This window comes from Somniosus microcephalus, chromosome 27 (assembly GCF_052327205.1).
Source record: "Somniosus microcephalus isolate GS21.2 chromosome 27, FLI_Smic_1.0, whole genome shotgun sequence".
Taxonomy (NCBI): Eukaryota; Metazoa; Chordata; class Chondrichthyes; order Squaliformes; family Somniosidae; genus Somniosus; species Somniosus microcephalus.
The window spans coordinates 20,763,494-20,790,565 of NC_141013.1; the positions used below are offsets into that span (position 1 = coordinate 20,763,494).

The window sequence follows — 27,072 nt, forward strand, 5'->3', positions numbered from 1 at the left end:
ATGGACGACCCCTTATTCTGAAACTATGCCCCCTAGTTCTAGATTCCCCTACGAGGGGAAACATCCTCTCAGCATCCACCCTGTTAATCCCCCTCAGAATCTTATATGTTTCAATAAGATCACCTCTCATTCTTCTAAACTCCAATGAGTGTAGGCCTAACCTGCTCAACCTTTCATCATACGTCAACCCCTTCATCCCAGGAATCAACCTTATAAAAGCTTCTCTGCACTGCCTCCTTAAATATGGAGACCAAAACTGTACGCAGTACTCCAGGTGCGGTCTCACCAGCACCCTGTAAAGTTGCATCAAAACTTCCCTACTTTTATACTCCATACCCCTTGCAATAAAGGTCAACATTCCATTAACCTTTCTAATTACTTGCTGTACCTGCATCCTATTGTAGAGTACTGCATCAGGTCCTTCTGAGAATGTTACAGCAACTAGACTTCATGATCTTAAAGGGACAGGATGGGTTACACACAGCTGGAGTTTAGAAGAATGAGAGGGGATCTCATTGAAACTTATAAAATTCTAACAGGACTGGACAGACTAGATGCAGGAAGGATGCTCCCGATGGCGGGGGAGTCCAGAACCAGGGGTCACAGTCTAAGGATAAGGGGTAAGCTATTTAGGACCGAGATGAGGAGGAATTTCTTCACCCAGAGAGTGGTGAATCTATGGAATTCCCTACCACAGAAGGCAGTGGAGGCCAATTCATTAAATATATTCAAGAAGGAGTTGGATATATTTCTTAAGGCTAAAGGGATCAAGGGATATGGGGAGAAGGCAGGGACAGGGTACTGAATTTGGATGATCAGCCATGATCTCATTGAATGGCGGAGCAGGCTCGAGGGGCCGAATGGCCTACTCCTGCTCCTATCTTCTATGTTTCTGTACCCCTTAGCAGCACACTTTTTTTTTTTTAATTCGTTCCTGGGATGTGGGCGTTGTTGGCAAGGCCTGCATTTATTGCCCATCCCTAATTGCCCTCGAGAAGGTGGTGGTGAGCCGCCTTCTTGAACCGCTGCAGTCCGTGTGGTGAAGGTACTTCCACAGTGCTGTTAGGTAGGGAGTTCCAGGATTTTAACCCAGTGACGATGAAGGAACGGCGATATATTCCCAAGTCAGGATGGTGTGAGACTCGGAGGGGAGTGTGTTCCCATGCATCTGCTGCCCTTGACCTTCTAGACGGTGGAGGTCACGGGTTCGGGAGGTGCTGTTGAAGAATGCTTCTTCCCTTCTAAAACAGCCCCCAATTTACTATGAAAGATCCACTCGTACAATTTGAAAAATATTTCCACTTCTTCCTGAATTTAAACCAGTGTTACACACTCGAGACTGAAACCAGTTTACAGGAACAGGCGTAAATACAGTCTGCCCATTCACTTGAACTGAAATTATCCACAGATTGTCCTCAATCCACACAGGATGTCTAATGAGCATCTTTTATAAACTTCAGCACAGACCTTTATCATCACTCACTGATTGACTGCTTTAGTCAGATTGCCAGAGCAATTAGAATCTGTGTTTCCGGCAATTAGTGACAACCTTACCAGAGTCCTGCGTTATGACCGTTCACCGAGGCTTCTCAGTGTAAAAGAACCAATGGCACTCAGTGACACTGTCGGCAGTATTATTTTGGTCAGACTGTGTATTTCACAATTACTAATGTAAGAAACATTCAATCCTCAAGAAAGCTGCAAGTTATAAAGTGTTTAATGATTCTGTAGGAAATACATCTGCTGACCCACTGACTGATCACCCAGAAAGAATTCCAATCACATCAGCTAAGAAGAGAGCGAGGCCTTAGGTCAACACAAGCACAAGCAGGCCTCCCAAACAGACATAGCAAGACTGATAAGGGAGACAGCAGGGAACCAGCCAGCCGAATAAGCAAAACATTCTTAACCAGAATAAAACAATTAACACAAAAGATAAAATATAACTGAACTCCAGCTCAGGGAATAAGATGGTCAGGGGGTACCTTTGCCCTGGTAATAAAAGTCATGAGGTGGGTGGAAAATGATGGACATCTGTGATCCCAGCCCACTGAAATAAGATTTTTAAAATGGGCAACAGAGAGAGAGAGAAACTAGCTGTTAGAGGAAGGGCTTCCTTGGAGTGGATGAAATGCTAGCTTCAGTTTAACACTCTGATCAGGCTCGACCTCTGAGGTGGATCCCATGCTGGCTGACAGCCTAACACCTCCAACAGCTCGAGGAGAGACCGTTGTTGCAGACAAAGATATCCGTCAACATTCATCGACGTCCGTCCGTCCATCAGACGTTCGTTCGGTCATTTTGTTCCGTCGTGGGGTCATCTGTCACGGGTTGTATGTCTACTATATCTATTTCAATCGCATGTAGTAGTATCTGATTATGCTTAAACTGCAGCTCTCTAATAAAAAGCCTTACAACTCCTAAGACCCTTTGGGAAATCTGTGTGCGACCTGTGATCCAAATCTTACACTAATAAAAGCATTGGAATGGAGTACAATCCCCCCATGCTAAAACTACGTAACAAAGTGTTCACAGCAGAGCAAGGGCAGCAGCAAGTACATGTAGTGGCATCTCAGACTATACTAGATGCTTATTTTATATCAAAGGAATTCTAGTAGCATTCTCCTTGATTATTATCTCGGTGGTGTTGCAGTACAATTAATCTCCACATCACGGGGCTAGGCACTGGGAATGTAGAAATCAGTCTGGGTTGTCAGTACAGTTTGCTTTCCATTGACTTGTTAAAAACATGTGTTTAAGGACAGGATTGTGCTCAGCTGTGGGCCAGCTCCCTCCCCTCTTTCCCTCACCCCCAGCACAATGAATTTCAGCGCTAATACTCTGACTTCACACAGCTCAACCTTTCCACCTCACAACCCCTTCACTGCATCAGTGTTGTCAGATTGCTTGTCCGACATCCAATCTTAGATGAGCTGCAAATTCTCAGTTAAATATTGGGAAGACCAAAGCCATTGGGCTAGAATTTCCCAGGGCCGTGGAGGCGGGAATGGAGGTGTGTGGGGTGTTAAAATCGCAAAATCGGGGAGGCATGAACCCATCCCGCCTCCATGCCCGTTTCCCAGGAGGCGGGTACCCAACCTGTGCTGGGAGCCGCCTCCCCGAGGCGGAAAGGGGATTAGTGCCAATTAACTGCCTGTTAACAGGTAGTTAACAGGCAGTTTTTGGTCTAATCCCTATTTTTTATCCCTGAAGTGTGGGCTGCCCGACGGCTCCAAACCACGCCAAGTTAGCGAGGTGGACCGTCGGGCTGAAGGGCTTGGAGGGTTCGAGATGTCCGGTGTTCAGGTGAGTGATGGGTGCATGAGTGCAGAGGTAAGTGTGTTTGGTGCGTGTAAAGTGTTACTTATCTTTACTTACCAATGCAGGCTTCCTTCCTTCAGGTCTCGGGAGTCCCTCATCTCACCGGCACAGAAAGCAGAATGGCCGGGAGCTGTCAAAATCTGCAGCCTCTGCTTTCTGTTCTGGAGAGATCTCTAAATCAGCCCGAGAGGAAGGAATTAACTTGGAGTACAGATTGTCAGTGTTTGACAGCTTCAAAGAGCTGTCAAACGCTGATATTTCATCTGTCAAAAGCTCTTGACAGATGAAATGTCAATCTGTGACGTCACCCTGTGCCGGGTGGCCCTTAATTGGCCTGCTGAGCCCAGTGGGCGGCTCAACAAGGTCAATCAAGTGAAAATCGAGTGGGTTGGCCACAACTCGATGGAGGCGGGACTACAATCCCAAAAGTGGGAGTCACGCCTCCATTGATAAAATCCAGCCCTTTGACTTTGTCTCCTACCACAAACTTCAAATCCTTGTCACCTATTCCATCCCCTCCCTGGCTGCTGTCCCAGGCTGAACAGGCTGCTTACAACCATAGCACCCTATCTGACCCTAAGTTGAGCTTCTGACCCCACATCATCAACAACAACTTGCATTTATATGGTGCCTTTAATGAAGAAAAACATCCCAAGTGGCTTCATACAGGCATAATCAGAGAAAAATGGACACCCGACCAAAGATATCAGGAAGGCTGTCAGAGAAGTGGGTATTACAAAGAGGAGAGGGAGGTGGAGGAGGTTAGGCAGGGAATCCCAGAGCTTGAGGCTTAGACATCTGAAGGCACAGCCACCAACAGTGGGCCACCAAAGGAGGGAGGGATGTACAAAAGGCCAGAGCAACGCAGAGTTCGGGGAGATGGGGTGGCAGGCGGTTGCAAAGATAGGAAGAGGCACGGCCATGATGGGATATAAACACAGGGATAAGAATTTTAGTTTGGAAGCATTGGAGGAGCGAGAGCCACCAGAGGTCAGCAAGGACAGAGGTGATGGGCAAGCAGGAAGTAGAGCAGGATACAATATGGGCAGCTGAGTTTTGGATAAGTTTACAGATTCTAGTCAGGCTCAATACAGGAAACTTTGGTTTATCCGGAGGTTATATGTCCGGAATACTCGATCTAACGGCAAAAATCAGGAGCCGTTTTCTGTAAGTTTTTTTTTAGTTCTCGTTGCTTTTTTTTTCCCCCAGTCAGGCACTGCAAGGTCTGTAGCTATAGCAACAGCTTCAGCTAGAGACGCTTGCAGCTGCAGCCGACTGTTTTGAAGCTGTTGCTAAGCAACAGGGTTTGTTGATTCACACGGAGCTTTTCAGTTCCATATGTTTCAACATTAACGCTGGTATGTCCGGCACTTTTGATGGTACGGCACCAGCTCGGTCCCGTCAGTGCCGGATATCAGAAAGTTTCCTGTAGTTGTGTCTGGATGTAGCAATGGCATGAATTAGGGATTCGGCAACCGTTGGACTGATGTAGGGGCAGAGGCAGACTACGTTATGGTAGAAGGTATGGAGGATATGGGGTCGAAAGCTTAGCTCAGGGTCAAATAGGACGCTGAGATTGCGAACAGTTCAGCCTGCAAGAAGCCAATAGCCATCAGCCTTTATGTGGAAGCTGACCCCATATCTAAGCGTGATTTTGTCAAGGGGCAGCACGTAGATGAGGAAGCCAAGGAGAGCCCCTAGGTGACTCCGGTGGTAATGGTGTGGAGATGGGAAGAGAAGTTATTGCTCGAGATGCTCTGGTTATGATCGGATAGGTAAGAGTCGAACCAAGCAAGGGTAGTCCCAGAATCCTCTCCATCACGAACATCGCATACTTCTACCACCATAATATCTACCATCTCTGCCCCTACCTCAGTCCATCTGCTGCAGAAACTCTCATCCATGACTTTTTCGCTTCCAATCTCGACTGTTCCAATACTCTCCATCCTCCTCCCTCTGTAAACTTCAGCTCATCCAAAACTCTGCTGCCCGTATCCTACATCTCACCAAGTCCCGCTCGCCCACCGCCCCTATCCTCGCTAACCTACATTGGTCCCCAACACCTCAAATTTTAAATTCTCATACTCGTGTTTAAATCTCTTCATGACCTCTCCCCTCCCAGTCTCTATAACCTCCTCCAGCCTACATGCCCAAAGCTCTCCATTGTTTTTAATCCAGTCTGTTGAGCATCCCCCACCATTGGTGACCGTCCGTGTCTTCAGCTACCTAGGCCCCATGCGTGGAATTCCCTTCCTCAACCACCCTCTGCTTCTTTAAGATCCTCCTTGAAAGCCACCTCCTTGACGAACTTTTGTTCACCCTTCCGAATATCTCCTCCTTTGGCTGATTTTTTTTTCTTATTATGCCTCCGTGAAGCACCTTCAGATGCTTTTCTATCTTAAAAGCACGATATAAATGCAAGTTGTTGATGTAATCGTGTATATGGTCACATTAGAAGAATAGGCACTTGGACAAGGTTCCAGAGGGCTACCGGCCCCAGCATGAGTCGGCACATTTGGGAAAAATGGAGGGCAGCGAAGTGTTCCTTTTCCTGTGGAAATTGAAAACTGGGAACAGTAAGGAAGCAGATGAGCCAGTTAGAAGGGTAGGCTAGACAGACCAATACTCTTCTGCCCAAAACGTTATGATTGACCATTACGGCACATCAATGAAAACATTAAGCCTGCATTAAACTTTTTAGGAAAAGAGCAATGCTAAGTCTGCATGATTCAGACGGTCACCTTTATTAACTTTTCCAGGACATTCCTGCACGTCAGCTTTTTGTCACTGAGGACATCTTTTTGCTTCATCAGGACACGATAGCGGTTGAAGAATTCTTGATACGTCCACCTGAAAATCCAAAAACTCAATGAATCAAAGCAGATTTTCAACCAAGTTCATAGTAAAAATGCACCATGCGCAAAACATGAACATAAACCGGAACTAAAAAATGACTCAAAACAAAGCTGGTCTAATACCACCTCACATGACGAAACAATGGGATTTCCAGTTTTCCTCTGGATGGTTGGCACTACCTTGATGGGAAGCCTGCAGCACTTATCCTAATGGTTTCTAGCACACCACAAGCTCGAAGCTGTTGCACTGCTCGTTTTGGATCGAACCTATGGAGGCACATTTAGGTCAAGTTAATGTTATAGCCAGAGATACAAAATGATCAGATGAACTAGCCCAGCCAGACTCTAAACTGAAGGAATTCAAATTTCAGAAACAGACAATTAAAAGACCTGCGGATAATTTTAGCACCAACTAGAAGGGTTTTCAGCTCTAGGCTTCAACTAGAAGGTTTCTGAACTGGCCCAAAGTCGGTAAAAGGACAATACTTGGGCCCAAGGTTCCATTCTCTTTACAGTCACAATCATACAGTGAGCTCATCACTCATCTCCTTCTCTCCTGCTTTGAGAGTCAATTGAGCAAGGGTGAAAATGTTGAGATGGATAATGTTGTTAATTCAGTTTGTAACCCCAATTACTGCAGTGAAAGAATACAATAATCAAAAGAATACACTTCAGACCTAGACAGTAAACATAATCCACTCTAAAGTGGCAGCATTGTTTACTATGGAGCCAACATTGGTCCCTGCTTTGTTCCAGTCATGGTCTTGCTCATCACTACACAGATGATCAAGTGCAAACTGCAGACAGATGGGGCTGGATTTTCATTGAGGAGGCGGGACTACAACTTTCGGGGTTGTAGTACCGCCTCCATCGAGTTGTGGCCAACCCACGCGATTTTCACTTGATTGACCTTGTTGAGCCCGCCCAGCGGGCTCAGCAGGCCAATTAAGGCCACCCGGCAACAGGTGACGTCACAGATTGCTATTTCATCTGTCAAGACCTTTTGACAGATTAAATATCAGCGTTTCACAGCTGTTTGAAGCTGTCAAACACTGACAATCTGTACTCTAAATTAATTCCTTCCTCTCAGGCTGATTTAGAGATCTCTCTGGAACAGAAAGTTGAATGCTGCAATTTTTGACAGATCGCGGCCATTCTGCTTTCTGTGCCGGTGAGATGAGGGACTCCCGAGACCTGAAGGAAGGAAGGCTGTAAAGGTAAGTAAAACTTCTTTAAACACACTTACCTCTGCACTCCTGCACCCATCACTCACCTGAACACCGGACATCTCGACCCCTCCAAGCCCTTCAGCCCGACGGCCCGCCTCGCTAACTTGGCGTGGTTTGGAGCCGTCGGGAATCCCACACTTCAAGAATGAAAATAGGGATTAGGCTAAAAACTGCCTGTTAACAGGCAGTTAATTGGCACTAATCACCTTCCCGCCTCGGGGAGGCGGGTCCCAGTGCGGGTCGGGTACCCTCCTCCTTTGAAACTGGCATGGAGGCGGGTTGGGGGCGGGATGGGTTCGTGCCCCTTGATTTCGGGATTTTAACCCCCCACACGTCTCCAATCGCGCCTCCATGGCCCAATGAAAATCCTGCCCGTTTTTACGTCTAATCACATTAATGCCAACTGTTGTCTTTTTTTTTGAAGATTAAATTCCTGGTGGATTGATGAAACCTTTGTTAAACTGGCTATCTTTATCCAGTTTATAGAAAGCCTGATCCAAAATGCAAACCACTTTCTTTCATTTGTCAACATCCAACCATATAAACAGGGTTACAAGGGTTAATCATTTGGAGTTTGGTCTCTTGTTTAACCTTTTAATAGAGAAACTGATCTATGTGCAGATTTCAAGAGTGAAAGTCTTCAATTAATCTTCCTTTTAAATGGTGCTTTAATGGAGCTCAAAAACTCTCCAGTGAAATTTATAAAACTATCACGGAGACATATAAAAAAAGAGAATCATTCACATTCCCGCCTGATCTGAAATGAGTCACATAGCTTGAAGCTCTTCCTTCACCTCTGGAGAGGAATGGGCATTGGGACATTAAACAGCAACAGCCCAAAGCACTGCAGCCCACACCACCTGGCCATGTCAGTCATTACATGTTCTCTGTTCCCTCTGCAGTAGGAACAATTCCACGAATGGACAACCCTGAATAGATTCTGCACTGCCCGCTTCCCACAGTGCAATCCCTTCACATTTATAAAAACAGAAAATGCTGGAGAATCTCAGCAGGTCAGGCAGCATCTGTGAAGAGAGAAACAGAGTTAACGTTTCAGGTCAATGACCTTTCGTCAGACGAAACGTTAACTCTGTTTCTCTCTTCACAGATGCTGCCTGACCTGCTGAGTATCTCCAGCATTTTCTGTTTTTATTTCAGATTTCCAGCATCTTCTTGTATTACCCTTGACATTTATGTTGGATAAGGAGGAGCACATCAATGGAATACCCCAACTACAGTTTCCTCCTGATAATTCAGTAATTTTTGCACTATAAAAAATGAATTGTCCAACAATTTGAATTAAGCAATGCAAATAATACAGCAAAGTGGAAATTTAGTGCTAAAAATATTGAATTAACAGACTTTGAATTTTGGTGCTTTGAATTAAGAGGGGTAGGCTATACCATTCGTGAATAGCACTGTGACCTTTTGATATGCTACACAGACCCCAAGAAGTCAGGGAGCTTAGCTGAATTCATCAATTAATATTGTAACGGGTTACAATAATTTTAGGAAACTTAAAGTAAATCTGACAGTCCCAGTGATTTGGCAGAAGATCAGACTGCAAACTGTCCTTAAAACACACCCAGCCCTTTTCACGAGAATGATCTTCATGATTTACTTGTCATTTGTAAATCCCCACTCAACGAACAGACAGACTGGGAATCCAGCTATTCCCACTGTGAATCCAACATCACAGGTCAACTATCGAGAAACTGTTGACCTCGTCTCTCCATTGAACGATTCGCTTAAAACTTGGGTTTAAAACAGAACGGCTGCTTCGTTGACGACCTGTCGCCCCACTTACACAGCGGCTGTTTATTCAGGTTCGGTACCAGCTTTACAACTGCTCACAATGCAAATTTGTTCTTAAAAATGGGACAAAATGGTTAACTGCACAGCTATTAGACAATAAAAATAGCCTCTGGTGCTTTTAACAGGCTGCAAATCAGGCCAATCTGAATCAAACCGTTACCCCGCCTCACAACCAGCTGATTTGAATTCCCCGTAGTTTTCCAATCTGAAAATACAGCACGTCTGCCAGACTTTTCAGGGGATCATAGCACAAGAAGAGGGAGACAGAACTCAGTTCAGAAACAGAGTTGAAGAAATCTTCACGATGACGAATTTCCTCTGATCATGCGTCATTGTGAAAGATTATTGTTTAATCCCTGCACATTATACATTTTAACTACAGGAACTATCATTTCCTAATTATGTATTGTACATTTAAGAGTATAGGCAGCACAGAATGAGGAAAAGCCACTCAAGCTTTTCATAGATCCCTGAAGGCAGCAGGACAGGTGGATAAGGTGGTTAAGAAGGCATATGGGGTACAGGAAACTCTTTTTTATCCGGCACCGACGGGACCGGCGTGGTGCCGGTTTATCAAAAAGTCCGGATTACAGAGAGTTATAGTTAAAAGGTACGAGAGCTCCGTACACAGCCACAAATCCAGGCTTCCCTGTTGCTTAGCAACAGGTGCAAGAAGCCCGGCCACAGACCAAGCGTCCCTGTTGCTTAGCAACAAGTGCAGGAACCCCCGATTACACAGCCAAGAATCAAGAAACGGCCACTAATATGAAGAAAAACTTAACTGAACCTACTCCTGAATTTTGCCGGTTAACCGAGATTTCCGGTTGTTTGGGTGCCGGTAAACCGAGAGTTTCCTGTACTTATATTCTATGCCTTGGCTAATGAAGGCAAGAGCAGGGAGGTTATGATGGAGCTGTACAAAACGCTAGTTCGGCCACAGCTGGAATACTGTGTGCAGTTCTGGTTGCCACACTATAGGAAGGATGTGATTGCTTTGGAGAGGGTGCAGAGGAGATTCACCAGGATGTTACCTGGGCTAGAGCGCTTCAGCTATGAAGAGAGACTGGACAGGCTGGGGTTGTTTTCCTTAGAGCAGAGAAGGCTGAGGGGGGGACCTGATTGAGGTGTACAAAATTATGAGGGGCATAGATAGGGTAGATAGAAAGGAACTTTTCCCCTTAGTAGAGGGGTCAATAACCAGGGGGCACAGTTTCAAGGTAAGGGGCAGGAGGTTTAGAGGGGATTTGAGGGAAAACTTTTTCACCCAGAGGGTGGTTGGAATCTGGAACTCACTGCCTGAAAGGGTGGTAGAGGCAGGAACCCTCACAACATTCAAGAAGCATTTAGAGGAGCACTTGAAACGCCATAGCATACAAGGCTACGGACCAAGTGCTGGAAAATGGGATTAGAATAGGCAGGACTTGATGGCCGGCGTAGGCACGATGGGCCAAAGGGCCTCTTTCTGTGCTGTATAACTCTATGACTCTGTGGGGGAGAAATTCAGTATCGGCCCGCTTGGGGCGCGATTATCGGCCGTGCGCAAAGTTTAGCGCCTGGCACTAATTATTGCCTCCGACTGCAAACTTGGCTTTTACCGCCCCCTGGAGTGATTGGAACACTAAATCAGGCGCTGCACACCTGTCTTAAGGCGCAAAGGCCGAGGAGCGAGGCGCTACTTCAGAGCGCTGGCGAAGCTCATGTGATGTCAGTCAGCAATGGAACACAGACACACTGGCGCTGGCCAGTTCTTAAAGGGGATTGGGTTGATCTTGCTCTCCATCCACACTCTGCTCATTGCAGCCTTGAATCTAGGCCTGGAGAGATCTGTACTTCAAATCTGTTGGAAAGAACAATGGAGAGGCCCAGGGAAAGAGCTCAGAGTGCAGCCCCCATAGTCTCTTCTAAATCGATGCAAGGAAGATCAAATAAAAGAGAACCTGCAAAGTGCTGCTCAGTACCCAAAACTCCTCAACACAGCTTTGAATATCTCCTGCAGTCTCTCTCTCACTCAAAATGTGTGGTGAAAAAATTTTGCAGACAAAAAAAGGCAGGAAGCGGTCGCCTTTAAATAGCGCTCCCCCAGTCCCTTCCCTCAACCTGTCGTTGCTAGCGGCAGGCAGTAAGTCAGGGGGCGCCACTCAATATCCGGTCCGAGGCGCTACCGGGGCATTGCACCTTCGGCTGACGTCACGATCTGCGGACGCAGGAGATCGTGGCGGTAGTGTTTAGCGCTGCCGCAAAATGTCTAATCAATTTCCTGAGCGGCGCAAACATTGCCGTGCACGGGCGCTAGTTGCTTTGCGCCACAGTAGCGCCCTCTTAAGGCGCTAACCAACCAAATTTTTCCTCCTATGACTCTAAGCTCAACAAACTCGCTCCATCCACAGGCTATGTACAATCTGGCCTATCGTGAACTCTACTTTGCCCATTCAATTTCCTACGGGAAAGTTCTGTATAAATACTCACTGATCCCCAAAGATTATCAAGCAATCTGCCACTGTAGGTGATTGCAATGGACGAGGTTTCAGAGAAAAGAAAATCGACTGTAAACTATTTTTATAAATGGTTACTGGGAATATTTAAAGAAGCTGGATTTCACACACGTACATTATTGTTGTGGTTCAACCAGCAATCTTTGGTTTGACATGTTACAAGTGAAGGGTCTTTAGCCACTAACCCCTGCCTCCTCCCCATTTTCAGTGAGGGTGGGCTGAAGGAACTGCACATCCCCACCCACCTGGATCCTGCTCCCGTTTCCCAGATGCTTGTGCTACGGAGACAGACACACCAATTGTCATGGCCATCACGCTCTGATTGCAGGGCCGATGGAGGGGAGGAAATCAGCTGGGGGGATTGGTTCCACAACGCTTCAAAATACATAGAGTGCACAAAGAAAACAACTTTACCCCTCAGCAAGAATGAGAGCAGATAGAAAATTATCGCTGGGTCAAGATCTTGGAACTTCCTACCACCACCGTGGAGGCACCATCACCACTGGTTCAAGAGAAAGAGCCACCACCTCCTCAGAGCAGCCATAATGATGCATGATCAGAGAGCCATAAATGTATAATGTGTGGAGATTAAAAAATAATCTTTCACAATGACGCATGATCAGAGGGCCATAAATGTGGCTTTGCCGGCATTGCCCATATCCCGAGAACAAATTAATAAAAGTGTGCTTAATAAAAAAATATATACAGCTCCTTTAAGTGAAAATTTCAATCTTAAAAAAATATCCAAGTTTTATAGATGACTTTAGAGAAAGGGCCACAAGGTCATGAAATTGTTACAATAGCAAAATACTGCGGATGCTGGAAATCTGAAACAACAACAGAAAATGCTGGAAACACTCAGCAGGTCAGGCAGCATCGAGGAGAGAGAGTCAACGTTTTGAGTCGGGGACCCTTCGTCAGAACTGGAAAAGGTTAGAGAAAAAAGATTTTTTAAGCAGGGGCAGGGAGGAGGGGCGGAAAGAATAATGGGAAGGTCTGTGATATGATGGAAGGCAGGAGAGATTGACTGACAAAAGGGATGATGGTGCGAGGCAAAAGGAGAGGTAATATGCCCTGAATTCAGAAATTTGAATGACAACCAAAAACTCCCATACCTACTAGGGGAACAGAGAAATTGTGTAACCTTAGCGGCACACTATGTTACAGCTTGCCATAAACAGAGGGACAACCATTAAATCTAAGAAAAGAGTATATACAAATTATATGAATGTATATTTATACACTCAGGGATATATCTGTTTATACACTGTATGGATAGATCTGCGTTTATGTGTTCAACCATAAATGTTTTTCGATGCTTTGGCAACATAAGATGTACCTTGTCATGCCAATAAAGCGAATTGAATTGAAGTAATGGGACAAGTTAAGAAACAAAAGATGACTCGAGATGAGGTGTGAATGATGATGGCAGCAACATTAACAGCTACCATGCGAGAAAACAAGATAAATATATATATAAAGAAATACAGGGGCCGAGGTTATAGTTTGAAATTGTTGAACTCCATGTTAAGTCCAGAAGGCTCCAGAAGGTCATAAAATTGTTCTTTGTGCAACCTTCACTTTCCCCTGTGATTGTGGGCTGGAGGCTTCAAAGATGTATTGTCTGTCACGAATATACTAGCATCAAACTGTATTACACAGCAACCGCAACATTCTGATCGAGACCCAGCAACACTCGCAGGATATATTTTTTGTTGGCTAAAAGAAACCATAAATACATTCTGGATCAATTTACACAACTTTTTAGTTTAGCCCAACACAAATGCTGGTCGAGTACAAGGCTTGCATAATTACAAGGTATAAAGCATTCTACAGACTCAGAGTGACAAACAACCACAACAGACACAATGCCACAGGTTAATAAGGTGAGAATGAAAGCACATTTAGTTTGGCTTACGTGAATGGGAATTTCTCGTCATTGGGTTTAATGCATCGCACATAGTGAGGTGTTGTAGCATTAAGGGTTTCCATCAGCAGATGAAGGGAGTTACGGAACTGCAACAAATGAATATGAAACCAATATTAATTAGCAAAATTGGTGGAACATTCTCCTTAAATATGCCAGGATTTTTTCTCTTCATTTTCTCCCCGCCTTGACTCCTTGTTGGGGTTTCCATGGTTACCTTGTGCCCTCCACTATCTTGGCCAAGTGACTTCAAAAGTGAGCGCGAGAGTCATGGTCAGAAGTCTGTTTGACCAAAGACACTCCTGTTTTTTGGGAAGGAGAGTTTGGAAAAATTCACGGGCATCATTCACTGGTTCTGTTCATCTGCCTCCCAGCAGCCAGTTCTCAAGTAGTACTGGCAGAGGCCGGAGTACAGGCTGCATACCCATCTTCTCAAGTCACCGAATGGTGCATGCAGAGCAGAGAATAAAATATGTAACAGGCCATTTATGAGTCACTAAGGTACACACAACTGGAATACGGGAGCAACTGAAATCAAACAAAAGCAGCAATGGGGGAAAAAGGGAAATCTGAAAATGAGAAAGGGAGTCATTACTTTTCAGCCAGCAGTGACATAAACCAGGTAGAAAACTACCTGCCTTCCTCGCTAAACAAGCGAGGAAAATAACATATAAAAACAAAAGAGAAGAATGCATAAAGAACTGCGAACAAAAGGAGCCGACAGTGTCTCACATGACTCTTGGTGTTGAGCCGCCCTCCTCTATTCCTATAAGTACAGTAACTGGGGCCTCTTCGCAGAATTGGAATAGCTCTTCACACACAACAGCTTGGTATTATCCAATGGATTGCAGGTGCAGACAATGGAAAAGCAATAATGATGGTAGTGCTAGTTACAAACCACAATGGCATTTTGCCCCAAGAATACAACCCTAATTGCTTCATGCTTCATATCCACAGGGTTCCAGACTCTTGTACACAGCAATACCCCTTACCCCAGCTGAAATCCCAGGGTAACGCCAACTGAAATAATTCGGGCAGAAGCCTGCACCTTTTTTGCACAGCTCCGAGGGGGGTGGGGGTGGGGTTAGGTGAGAGAAACAGCTGCCCTCCCCCCATAGTGACGTTGCTCAGAGGCTCATCACTCACAGAACTCCTGCTCATTCCTTCCAAGTACACCAAGAGACATTGATTGCTGGTCGGATAACAGCAGAGAGTGAGCAACTTCTGGATTGTTGTCTGCCAGCACCCTCCACCGGAGCAGTAAGGTTCCAATCTGAAACCCCACCAGCTCTGCAGGACTGTGCCCCATTGGTGTTAGTGCGGGCGCAGGCGCCCACCCCGGATGTTCCACTTGAAGAGGAGACTCAGGACTTTAACATAAACAAGTAGATTAAAAAAAAAAGACCCAGCACTCCACTCAAAATACTGCTACCCTCAGCAGTCAGTTTATGCATCTCCCATCAGGCCATACATTTTTTTCCCCCAATCTTGGCGTGTGAGCGTCACTGGCAAGCAATGTCCCCTCTAAGCTGTAATGGGCAAGGTCCCGCGCAGGCCGCTCACCGGCTTCTCCAATGTAAATACCGAGCACGCGCGGAAATTTAAAGGGACCACGCACTAAAAGAAACAGGCCGCGCAGAACAAAGTGCAGCTTGCAGGGAACATTGCTGGCGAGGCCGGCATTGATTGTCCATAGGTGGTGGCAGGCCTTCTGTCAGATACAACTGAGTGGCTTAGGCCCCCTTCAGATGGTAGTTAAGAGTCGACCATGTTGGTGTGGGACTGGAGTCACATAGGCCAGGCAAGGGTGGCAGATCTCCTTCCCGAAAGGACATTAGTGAACCAGGTGCGTTTTATGCAATAGACCAACAACTTCATGGTCACTTTTACTGATACCAGCTTTTTATTTACAGTTTTCCCCCCCCAAACTGGGATGGCAGGAATGACGTATGGAGAGAGATTGGGTCGATTAGGCTTATATTCACTAGAGTTCAGAAGAATGAGAGGGGATCTCATTGAAACTTATAAAATTCTAACAGGACTAGACAGACTTGATGCAGGAAGGATGTTCCCGATGGCGGGGGAGTCCAGAACCAGGGGTCACAGTCTAAGGATAAGGGGTAAGCCATTTAGGACAGAGATGAGGAGGAATTTCTTCACCCAGAGAGTGGTGAACCTGTGGAATTCTCTACCACAGAAGACAGTTGAGGCCAATTCATTAAATATATTCAAGAAGGAGTTAGATTTATTTCTTAAGGCTAAGGGGATCAAGGGATATGGGGAGAAAGCAGGGACCGGGTACTGAATTTGGATGATCAGCCATGATCTCATTACATGGCGGAACAGGCTCGAGGGGCCGAATGGCCTACTCCTGCTCCTATCTTCTATGTTTCTAAACTGAATTCAAATTCTCAAAATGCCATTGGGCGGGGGGATTTGAACTAATTCTCTGGATTATTAGTGAAGGCCTCTGGATTACTAGTCCAGTAATATAACCACTACCCTGCAGTATAGTTCAGCAGCAATACACAAATGTGAACAGCTATGAATGCATACACTTGGAAGCTGTTCTTTCAGAAGCCACTTCAGACTTACCTGATGTCCCACCGATTTCTTGTGCTCTTTGCTTGGCTGCAGCGCTCTCGGCTTGGCAGATTTCACAGTTGCCCTGGCAACTGGAGGCCGTCCTCCAGTTGGGCTGGTGACTGGTTTCTCCTCTTGGAAAAGCTCCACAAGCAGATTTAACTGGTTTTGTGCAAATTACAACAAAAAGTTAAAACAGAAATCATTTCAGATCCCCAAGTCCTTACTGTTGTGCTGAAAAGTCACACAGAAATCAGATATTGTATTTGATGTTGGCACAGACCCACCTCCCATCATTCCATGGGGCAGCATTTCTATAAATGGCTCTCAAGAAAGTTATGATTGGCTTTGTGGCCCTCAACTGATATCCCAATTATACTACATAGAATTATATAGAAATTACAGCATGGAAACAGGCCATTCGGCCCAACAGGTCCATGTCGGTGTTTATGCTCCACACGAGCCTCCGCCCACCCTTCTTCATCTAATCCTATCAGCATATACTTCTATTCCTTTCTTCCTCATGTACTTATCTAGCTTCCCCTTAAATGAGGCTAGTTGCCTCAATCACTTGATGTGGTAATGAATTCCACATTCTAACCACTCTCTGGATAAAGATTGATGTAATAAAACTCACTACGCACTTGGTTTGAGTATAAAGCAAGACTTTAATCAACTTGTTTCAGAACATGGAGGTCTAGTTGTACTTCACTGGTTCCTGTCTTACAAAATATCCCTGGGCAAGCTGAGTCCACGCCCGAGTATTTATACTCCTTGGACAGCGCCATCAGCTGGCCGTCCAGTGTTATTTCATGAGTAGTTTCTTTATGATGATGAGATTTATAACAAAGATGTTTCTCTTAAAATCCTTATTGGATTTATTCGTGAATATCTTCTATTTATGACCCCTAGTTTTGGATTCCCCCTGGCCGCTGGGGGAATATCTTGATTATAGCGTCCCAAATATCTTGCAAGCTATAGCTTCTAAATGCCATTAAAGATACAACCCAACTCTAAGGTGAACTGGATCAGATCTGTAGAGACCATGATTGAGGTGTACAAAATTATGAGGGGCATAGATAGGGTAGATAGAAAGGAACTTTCCCCCTTAGTAGAGGGATCAATAACCAGAGGGCATAGTTTCAAGGTAAGGGGTAGGAGGTTTAGAGGGGATTTGAGGAAAAACTTTTCCACCCAGAGGGTGGTTGGAATCTGGAACTCACTGCCTGAAAGGGTGGTAGAGGCAGGAACCCTCACAACATTCAAGAAGCATTTAGATGAGCACGTGAAACGCCATAGCATACAAGGCTACGGACCAAGTGCTGGAAAATGGGAAACGAATAGACAGGGCTTGATGGCTGGCGTGGACACGATGGGCCGAAGGGCCTCTTTCTGTGCTGTATAATTCTATGACTCTATGACCACCGCTGGATAGTCCGCTGCCAAATTCTGGAGAAACTAGACACTGCGAAGTTCCAACCTATTCTCCAGCTGTGTTATGAATAGGTCCTGAACAGTACATTATTAAATAAAGGGGAAAACTTTGTTCCCTTAGTGCCAGTAAACGGCACTAATGCAGCCTCGAGACCAGTACTGACAGGGCGAGGTGAATCCAGCGCCGCACACCAAATCGGGACCCCCCCCCCTCCGTAGTGCAGCCGGTAACCGCCATCGCCGGGGACCTCAACGTCAGGGAGATTGTGACATCAGTGAGTGTGCAACGCTCACTGAACACCCGATTTCCCAAATTGCTTTTAGCCACTTACCCCACCACCTGGAGTAAATACCGACAGGGAGAGCTGGCATGCAGCACCAGGAAGCTGGCTGTCGGGACATTCTTTAAAGGGATCATCAGTAATCACTCGCACCTGTCAGGTTAGTGCAGTTTCAGTGGCTTTTTGTTAGTTTCAGCTACTGCAACAGTTTCATTGAGTAATTTCAAGGTTCTTTTGTATCAGGAGTCTTGTAGCAAGTGCAAAGTAGCTACATTTATGCTTCAAAGGCTCAAACTGCAACACTTGGTAAGATTAATGGGGGGCTGTACCAGCATGCCACCTCGCCCTTCATGATCTACGGCGGAGGGAGCGTAGGCAGCGAGAATGATGGGAACATGTGTGCAGAGGGAGGAGGACGAGGAGAAAGACGGTGAGGAGGAAGACGGCAAGGAACAGGAGGCAGCCGGACAAGTCGGGCTTCTGGACGGGCGGTCAGTGATGTGGTGTGCCACCTCCCTCCACATAGTGTGGCAGACTTGTGGCGAGGGCCTCCTGCCAGTTGGTGGGTACAGGACCACCCGCCTTCTCTCCAGCGCTAAAACAAAGGCCTCCAAAGCTTCATGGGAAAACCTGTGGGCTCTCTCCCTGGGGTGGCAATCTGCCATGAAGAATTGTAAATAAGTGCGCCTTCTCCTTGCCCTCCTTCTTATGGTTGTTGAGGCAGCTGCACAACCAACAACGCTGAGAATGAGGTGCTGCAGCATCATTGAACCTCCCCTTTAAGTAGTGAAAAAAGCCTGTGGCAATCACGAGTTGCGATTAGACTGCACCCGATATTGGTCCAACCTTTAAGTGTAACGCCAATGAGCTTGGGCTTTTAGACTTGATTTAAGACTCCAATCATTTGATTGAGCAGCGAGAACGAATTTTGTGTGCAGTCTAGAGCATTTTCACCTGGCACTAATTCACCATCTTTTGTCCTACCACCACCCATTCCTGGCTATAACCAATTTCTAGCCCATAAACTTCATTTCATCAAGGGAACCATTACAAATCCACCTAGAACTGAAGAAGTGCCAATCAGTCTGGTGTCCCTTCCTGAAGGCTCACGAGTTCCCTCCTCTACCCCACAACACATAACCTGTACAGAGTGTGACAGGCTGATGTCAGATGGAAAATAGAAGCATGTCAAATTCTCCAAGGAGCACAAGAAAATTGGTCCAACACAACAGTCCCCCAGAACAGGTACAATAGACCCTGGACATCCATGTCAGACAGTACATTTCTTTAATGTACATTGTGGAAAAAGGTCTCTAACTCATAAATAGAACCAGTGCGTTGTAGGCCTGTTCTGAAACGTGGAGTCAATGCTTAATCTACTCTGAGTTTCTGTAACCCATTCATTCAGATTTTTTTAAACTTCATATGCATCGCTGGTTCAACTGATTTTCAATAAATGCATTTGACTGATGATCAGACCACAGGTTAGCTTCTCTTATTTCCACTTGAAATTTTCATTAGCAAAACCGCCTTTTAAGACTCGAATGACAGAAGAGAGGCGATTCCCCCAGGTGTGATTTCAAAGGTTAATTTTTTACCTGCAAGCAGTGGGAGGGAACAGAGTTTAAGCTTGGAGCGGCGCGAACAGGCAACCTATCTGTGATCCACTCGCACTGCTCCAAAGATGGTATACCAGTTCCAACAGTACAACTGCTGCCTCCAGGGTTATACGGGAGGCTGGAGTGGTGCAAGATCAACTTACCATTTTAATAGAAGAGAGCTTCCCAACTTCACTGTAACCCACTCATTTCTAAGCACACCTGGAACACTAGCAAAGCCATCACGCAGTATACAGTTCCAGAGTGCAGTAAATTGTTATTATGCAACAGAAAGCTATTATGTTACTGTGTTTAAAATTATTTTGTACTCATCAAACATTGAATACATTTTATGAACTGTATCTGCCCTCTAAATTACAACCCTTCTCTACTGAAAGCACAGACTTGTGCTAGGGTATGAATTTTTAAGTCCCACGTGCCCTCCAGTACTTCACCCAAGTGGTCTTCATCCACGCGTTGGTAGGCTGGCTGACCACGGAGAGGAGGCAGTGGGAAGCATCGCCACCGAGGCCAATTCTGCCCCCACCTCACAACCACACACCTGCACTTTTCAGCAATACTCACTGGGTATTGATCAGGATCCAACAGCTGCAGCCGATATTTCCTCCCTAGCCCAGAGCACTGAGGCCATTTGTTGCCCTTACTCCCTGCTCCGCCCACCCACATGCGAGAGGAAATAACAACAGAAAATGCTGGAAAAACTCAGCAGGCCAGGCAACATCTGTGGAGAGAAAATAGAGTCAACATTTCGGGTCAAAACCCTTTGTCAAGACTAAAGAAGCACAGGAAATGAAATAGATTAAAAGGCCAGTGTGGGGGCTGGGAGAGAACAAGAGAAGTGAAGAGACATTAAGAGGTATTCAAAACCATCCGGACTCAATATCGAGTTCAACAATTTCAGATCATAACCTCGGCCTCTATTACATTTTTACTTATATTTTTTATCCACACCTTTGTTTTGGCCCTCCCCCCTTTTTCTCTCTCCCACATGGCAGCTGTCTCTCATTCTGCCAGCGCATTTCACACCTAATCTAGAGCCATCTTTTGTCTCCACTAGTCCTATCACCATCTCGTCTCGTTTTGAATACCTCTTAATGTCTCTTCACTTCTCTTTAGTTCTCTCCCAGCCCCCACACTGGCCTTTTAATCTATGTCCTTTCCTGTGCTTCTTTAGTCTTGACAAAGGGTTTTGACCCGAAACATTGACTATTTTCTCTCCACGGATGTTGCCTGGCCTGCTGAGTTTTTCCAGCATTTTCTGTTGTTATTTCGGATTTCCAGCATCTGCAGTATTTTGCTATCGCACATGCTAGAGGAGCTCAGACAACGGGATCGATCGACAACCTTCCGGTTCTGAAGGACTCAGTACCATGCCGGGTACTGAATTTACCAACTGAGCCAAAGGAGAGCCAAACTATGCATGCACCATTTTAAATACTGTAGATTTTTAAATAAGATGGATATTGTGACGGTGGGGAGGAGGTTAATTCCTCCTTGATTCATTACTGCCATGCAGCAGATATCTCAAGCGCCATTGTTTTTGGGTTTTAGGAAGTTGCAGGGGTAGGGGTCTCCATCTCATGCAACAGCCAGCAATGCAAACTGGAAACGTTAAAGGCTTTTACCTTCTGAGGAATAAACATCAGTGTGCATCAAACAGAACAAAAGGAATATAACAATCAGCATTAAGTCAGAAAACTCAACAAAAAAATACAAAGCGCCTAACGTCCAGCTATTCCAATTTTTCTCTCTACCCTCCTCGCTAAAATATGGTTCCACAAATATCCACTGCCCCTTGATACCGATTCCAAGTAGCCAACGTTAATGCATGATCCATTGACACCAAGTGCCAGTGGGCTATTGACCCACAGGGACTATTATAGTCGAGGCTTGATCCTTTCCTCACCCAGTGTCCATATATTCAGTTCCAGCCCCAGCGTCCATATATTCAGTTCCAACAGGGGATGCCAGATAGCAACCAGGAACAGGAATCCATGCCAATCTTTACTGTGATCCCTAACCCAGTGTGTTGAGGACCAGTTGTACTGCTGCCCAAGTGGAGATAAGTTAACTCCGCACAGACCAGGGATTAAGCTTGGGACCACTTTGCTCTGTGTAACCTAACTACACACTGGACCATGGGGGATGGGGAGAGCTAGCAAGTCAATGTCATCATCTGGAGGTCTCTTTACTTTTTATAAAATATACGGATGTGCGGTTCCCTATTAAACTCCGATTAGCCCATGGGCCTCCCGCAGCTCTCTGAATCAACTTCGTGACTGTAATTTAACCACAACTTTCAGTTTTGTCGACGGCTAACTTTAAAAACCCATGACATCGACTGGTAATCATATTGTAATCAGGATTTCATTAAATCACTTCTTTTTTGAAAAGCCTACAGGAGCAAATGTGCGAATCAGGAGGAGGCAACTGGGATGTGATTCTGGCAGGACCCAGAACGGTCAGGATTCCACCCATTGAGGTACAAACAGAGAAATTGTGCTCCCTGGGGTACAGGCACTTCTTGTGCCCACCCCATTACATCACAGAACAACTTTTGAGGTCACATCTGGGGTCGTTCCCAGGCTACCCTGGGAATTCTGCCCAGCATGCCCCTGATCGGCCCTACATTCGCTGAGAGTAGGCAGAGCTCCCATTGTAGGCCTAAAATGGGGCCTTCAGCTACAAAGGCTAACAGCAATCACTACCAGAAAGATCAATCGCCCTTGTTTCAGCAAGCCAAAGATCAAAAGTATGGAACATTTTTTGAATCATTACTTTCTCCCTTTGGCCTGATCGTACCCATGGGTGCCCTCTCTCTGAGAGCAGGGCGTCACTCTGATCTGCTTCTTCTGTAGAGTGGGCACCTATGCTATTCCACTGCGCACACCCACCTCGAATATTTAAATTATTCCATCTCCTGGATTTGGAACTCCCACCCCATTGAAATTCTGTTCTCATAATCTGGATCATGGGATTTCCAGGTTTCTTTCTTTTAAAAAAAAAGCCCAAAATTGTCTTTTAATTAAAAAATGTGAGAATGCCATTTATTTTAATTTGCATTCGCGCCACGTTCTCATACACCTGCACGGAGAGAAATACAAATTAGAATATGATCTTTTCTAGTTATCCCTTGTAGCATTGCTCACACAGATAGCCGGATGAGATGCAGTTTTATGACAGGACTGCTATGTTTCATAACACACAATGTGCCATTTTTCTGCAATGCTAGAGCCAGGTCATAACAGGTTCTAGATTTTCACACCTACAACTGTGAGGTGTCTCAGAAGGTTAGCTGCACTCACCTTACTCGTCTTCAGTACCGTGATCTGTTCTTCATAAACAGTATCTTTGTTCTTTTCTAAGAATCCCTCGCACTGGTATTCAACCTGTTAAAGACAACCAACAGTATTCATCAGGAAAAAGAAAAGACTTGCATTTCTATAGCGCCTTTCACGACCACCGGATGTCTCAAAGCGCTTTACAGCCAATGAAGTACTTTTGAAGTGTAGTCACTGACGTAAGAAAATTACTTAGGATAAGGTCCCACATAAGAGATTAGCGTGTAAAGTTAAGGCACATGGGATTGGGGGCAAGGTATTGACTTGGATAGAGAACTGGTTGGCAGACAGAAAGCAAAGAGTTGGAATAAACGGGTCTTTTTCCGAGTGGCAGGCAGTGACTAGTGGGGTACCGCAGGGATCGGTCCTTAGACCCCAGCTATTCACAATATATATTAATGATCTAGACGAGGGAACTAGATGTAATATCTCCAAGTTTGCAGACGACACAAAGCTGGGTGGGCGTGTGTGCTGTGAGGAGGATGTCGAGAAACTCCAGTATGATTTGGATATGTTGGGTGATTGGGCAGAAACATGGCAGATGCAATATAACGTGGATAAATGTGAGGTTATCCACTTTGGTGTCAAAAACAGGAAGGCAGATTATTATCTGAATGGAAATAGATTGGGAGAAGGGGAAGTGCAACGAGACCTGGGTGTCCTTGTGCACCAGTCGCTGAAGGTAAGCATGCAGGTGCAGCAGGCGGTTAAGAAGGCAAATGGTATGCTGGCCTTCGTAGCGAGAGGATTTGAGTACAGGACCAAGGATGGCTTGCTGCAGTTGTACAGGGCCTTGGTGAGACCACACCTTGAGTATTGTGTGCAGTTTTGGTCGCCTTATCTGAGGAAGGATGTTCTTGCCATGGAGGGAGTGCAGCGAAGATTCACCAGGTTGATACCTGGTACCTGGGATGGCAGGAATGATGTATGAGGAGAGATTGGGTCGATTGGGCTTATACTCGCTGGAGTTTAGAAGAATGAGAGGGGATCTCATTGAAACTTATAATATTCTAACAGGACTGGACAGACTAGATGCAGGAAGGATGTTCCCGATGGCCGGGGAGTCCAGAACCAGGGGTCACAGTCTAAGGATAAGGGGTAAGCCATTTAGGACAGAAATGAGGAGGAATTTCTTCACCCAGAGAGTGATGAACCTGTGGAATTCTCTACCACAGAAGGCAGTAGAGACCAATTCATTAAATATATTCAAGAAGGAGTTGGATATATTTCTTAAGGCTAAAGGGATCAAGGGGAAAGCAGAGACCGGGTACTGAATTTGGATGATCAGCCATGACCTCATTGAATGGCGGAGCAGGCTCGAGGGGCCGAATGGCCTACTCCGGCTCCTATCTTCTATGTTTCTATGTTACTTGGCACTTGGTCTGAGTATTAAACAAGGCTTTAATCAACTGTTTTTCAACATGGAGACCTAGTTGTGTCCTTCACTAGTTCCTGTTAAAGAATGTCATGAGCAAGCTGGGCCCGTGCCCGAGTATTTATACTCTCCCTGGACAGCGCCACCAGCAGGCCGCCCAGTATCACTTCATAAGTCATTTCCACATGAATGACAAGATTCATGTCAATTACTGTTGTAAATGTGGGAAGAACACAGGATACATTTCAATGAATAATCTCTACGACCTTCTTGAAAAAGGTCTCGGTTAAAATAAATTCAAAACAGAAATAGGGGAGATGCCGGTGCTTGACAGAGCAAAACGATAAACGACAGAGACCCGCAGGGTAGCAGCGAGAAGCGAAAAAGCTGTTAAATGTTATTGATCTTAGAGTGGTAAACATCACAACACCATACTTATAAAATTCAAACTAAACAATTCTTTGGGCAATTTCAAATTCCGTATTTCTGCCCGAGGGTGTTACAGGTTTCAACTTAGAAGTTCGCCAACAAGATCCAAACATTCTTAAAAAAGATACAATACCCATAAAAGGCAGCCTCACTGCAACCCAGGTTGAACCAGCTTTGGGGGGGGAAGGAGACAGATAAATCTGCTTAAATACAGCCAGGGCACATTAATGTAAGTAAATACATGCAATTGTTTCAGAATAGGCACTCAACTTGAGTTAGCACCATAAACAAAGTACTGATACCATTTAGTGACATACAAAGAAAATAATCCCCTCACCCTTATTACAGGCGGCACAGGATTTGCCCATCTGCCAGTATAGAGGAAGAGAGACATGGGCGACCCCATTAAAGTGCAGCTTTAAGTGTCTTGGTTAGAATTGTAATGGATTTTAAGGGGGGCATACTGATCTTAGACCAACACTGTCCAAGAGTGCCAGTTTTTAAAAAAAAATCAATTGGCTCAGCCAATTTAGTTTCTCTCCATTTTTCTCCTGAAGGCACTGACCCCTCTACTGCTTTCTCCCTCGTGTACTTAACTAGTTTCCCTTTCATTCTTTTGAATGAGACGTTAAACCAAGGCCCCGTACATGTCCACACAGAGATTAGGAATAATTGTTATGGCAGCAAAGAAGTATCAAAGCTGCCTAGACAACCAAGGATCAACTGAGCAGCCAGAATCAAAGGGATTAGGATCCTCACGTCACAGATGCCTGTGTTTGAGTAAACCTCAGCTTTGAGGCTCTGTGCACAATCTCCGAGAAATGATAAAAATCCTACACACACACACACACAGCTTTCTATGGTTATCACCAACTGGTCATCAAGCTTCAAAGTGCCACCTCTTAAAATGTTATCCACGCACTTTCACAAGGGCGAATATGATTAGAAAGTCCTTTTACCTTGTCAGCGAAGTGCTGGATGATGAAGGCCTTGTTTGACATGCGTGGTTTATGAAACAACGCACTCTTGTTTAAATGAGTGTTGTACAGCTTCTGAGCCCATGTGTCATCAGATCCTTTGGGCATCTTAATGTAAAAAGATGAAAAACTCCAGTCATGAATGAGAATCAAAATGTGCTTTTGTGAAATTAGAACAAAAATTATATAATCTCAAGTGAAAACTATTTTAAAGTCTAGGGATGAATATTTTATATTTGTTGTCGGGCAAGGCTTAGTTGCCCGGAGGTAAACTGCATAGTGTGGGATTGGAGTCAAATAATTCCCTTCCCTGAAGGACATTAGTGAACCAGTTGTTTTTTTTTGTAAAGCAACAATCCGGCAGCTTTCATGGTTATTTTATCTGTTGCCAGCCCACAAATTACCAGATTTACTGAATTCGAATTGCCAACTTGCCATAGTCGGATTTGAACTCACAAGCTCTGGACTGTTAGTCAAGTACCACAACCACTTGACTACCGTGCCCCATCATAACTTGGGCCACTGGGAACATAGGAGGAGACCTTGCACATCTGAACAAGCCTGTCAAAACCGGCTGGACAAGGATTGCCAGACTTCTGCTGTCTGAAATATAGTGACGCAAATATTTCTTAGATTTTGGTCAATTTGAACCGCTGAAGAAGCTCGACACCAAGGCAGGAGACTAGCTACTCAATGAAAATCAAACAATTTATGATTGTCGAGACTTACCTTGCACTCTTCATCCAATAGGTCTAGAATGCCAAGTTTAGCTTCAATTAGGTTGATGCAGGGCTGATTGTCATAAAAATCTATTAGTGTCCATGGGATTTGTTCCTTCATATACTCCTCCTGCTCGAGCTTGAACACATGCTGGAAAGAAAAAAAAAATTCTCCCTCAGTCATCACTGGCCTACAATCTGCTGAATGTATTAAATAGCAAAAAGTAACCTTCTGCTTATATGCTCAAAGGGAGGGCAGCAATATGTTGGAGGAAGGGCCATTTTATACTTTGCTGCACACGACGAGTGTACCCAACACTCTCGGGTTGCTATGGTGAACTGTGCTGATAGTCAAACCTGCAGCCTTGGAAAAGCCTTGCATTGAAGAACATTCTAATTCACTGGATAGTCAGTGCAAGGCTCCACCAGATTCCAGCACTTATTCAGAGCAGCTTTTAAAATTCAACCCAATATGCAGAAACCAGAACCCGTTCTGTTGGTGACATGTAACCATCATGGTGTCCATGTATTACATCTAGTTCAGATTTCATACCTTTTGATCCGGTGTAATTGAGACCCCCCTCCCCAGCTCACAGCATTACTACATATCATGTCTACGGATATGGCAGCAGTAATACATTTCAGAACCTGCTCTACTTGTCTACAGTGAAGACT

The 27,072-nt window shown here is 45.2% G+C and overlaps 1 protein-coding gene across 4 annotated transcripts in view; it reads right to left on the bottom strand.

The window, feature by feature from the left end:
• myo5aa (myosin VAa) overlaps positions 1–27,072 on the bottom strand; it is a 239,045-nt gene that overhangs the window by 60,889 nt on the left and 151,084 nt on the right. For all 4 annotated transcript variants that reach the window (XM_085968661.1, XM_085968658.1, XM_085968660.1 and 1 more), the window contains 7 exons: positions 26,408–26,548; positions 25,661–25,786; positions 22,862–22,945; positions 16,235–16,384; positions 13,631–13,728; positions 6,357–6,443; positions 6,063–6,171 (listed from right to left, as the gene is read on the bottom strand). In XM_085968661.1, the coding sequence (XP_085824787.1) occupies positions 6,063–6,171; positions 6,357–6,443; positions 13,631–13,728; positions 16,235–16,384; positions 22,862–22,945; positions 25,661–25,786; positions 26,408–26,548 (795 nt within the window). The remainder of the gene's footprint in view (positions 1–6,062; positions 6,172–6,356; positions 6,444–13,630; positions 13,729–16,234; positions 16,385–22,861; positions 22,946–25,660; positions 25,787–26,407; positions 26,549–27,072) is intronic.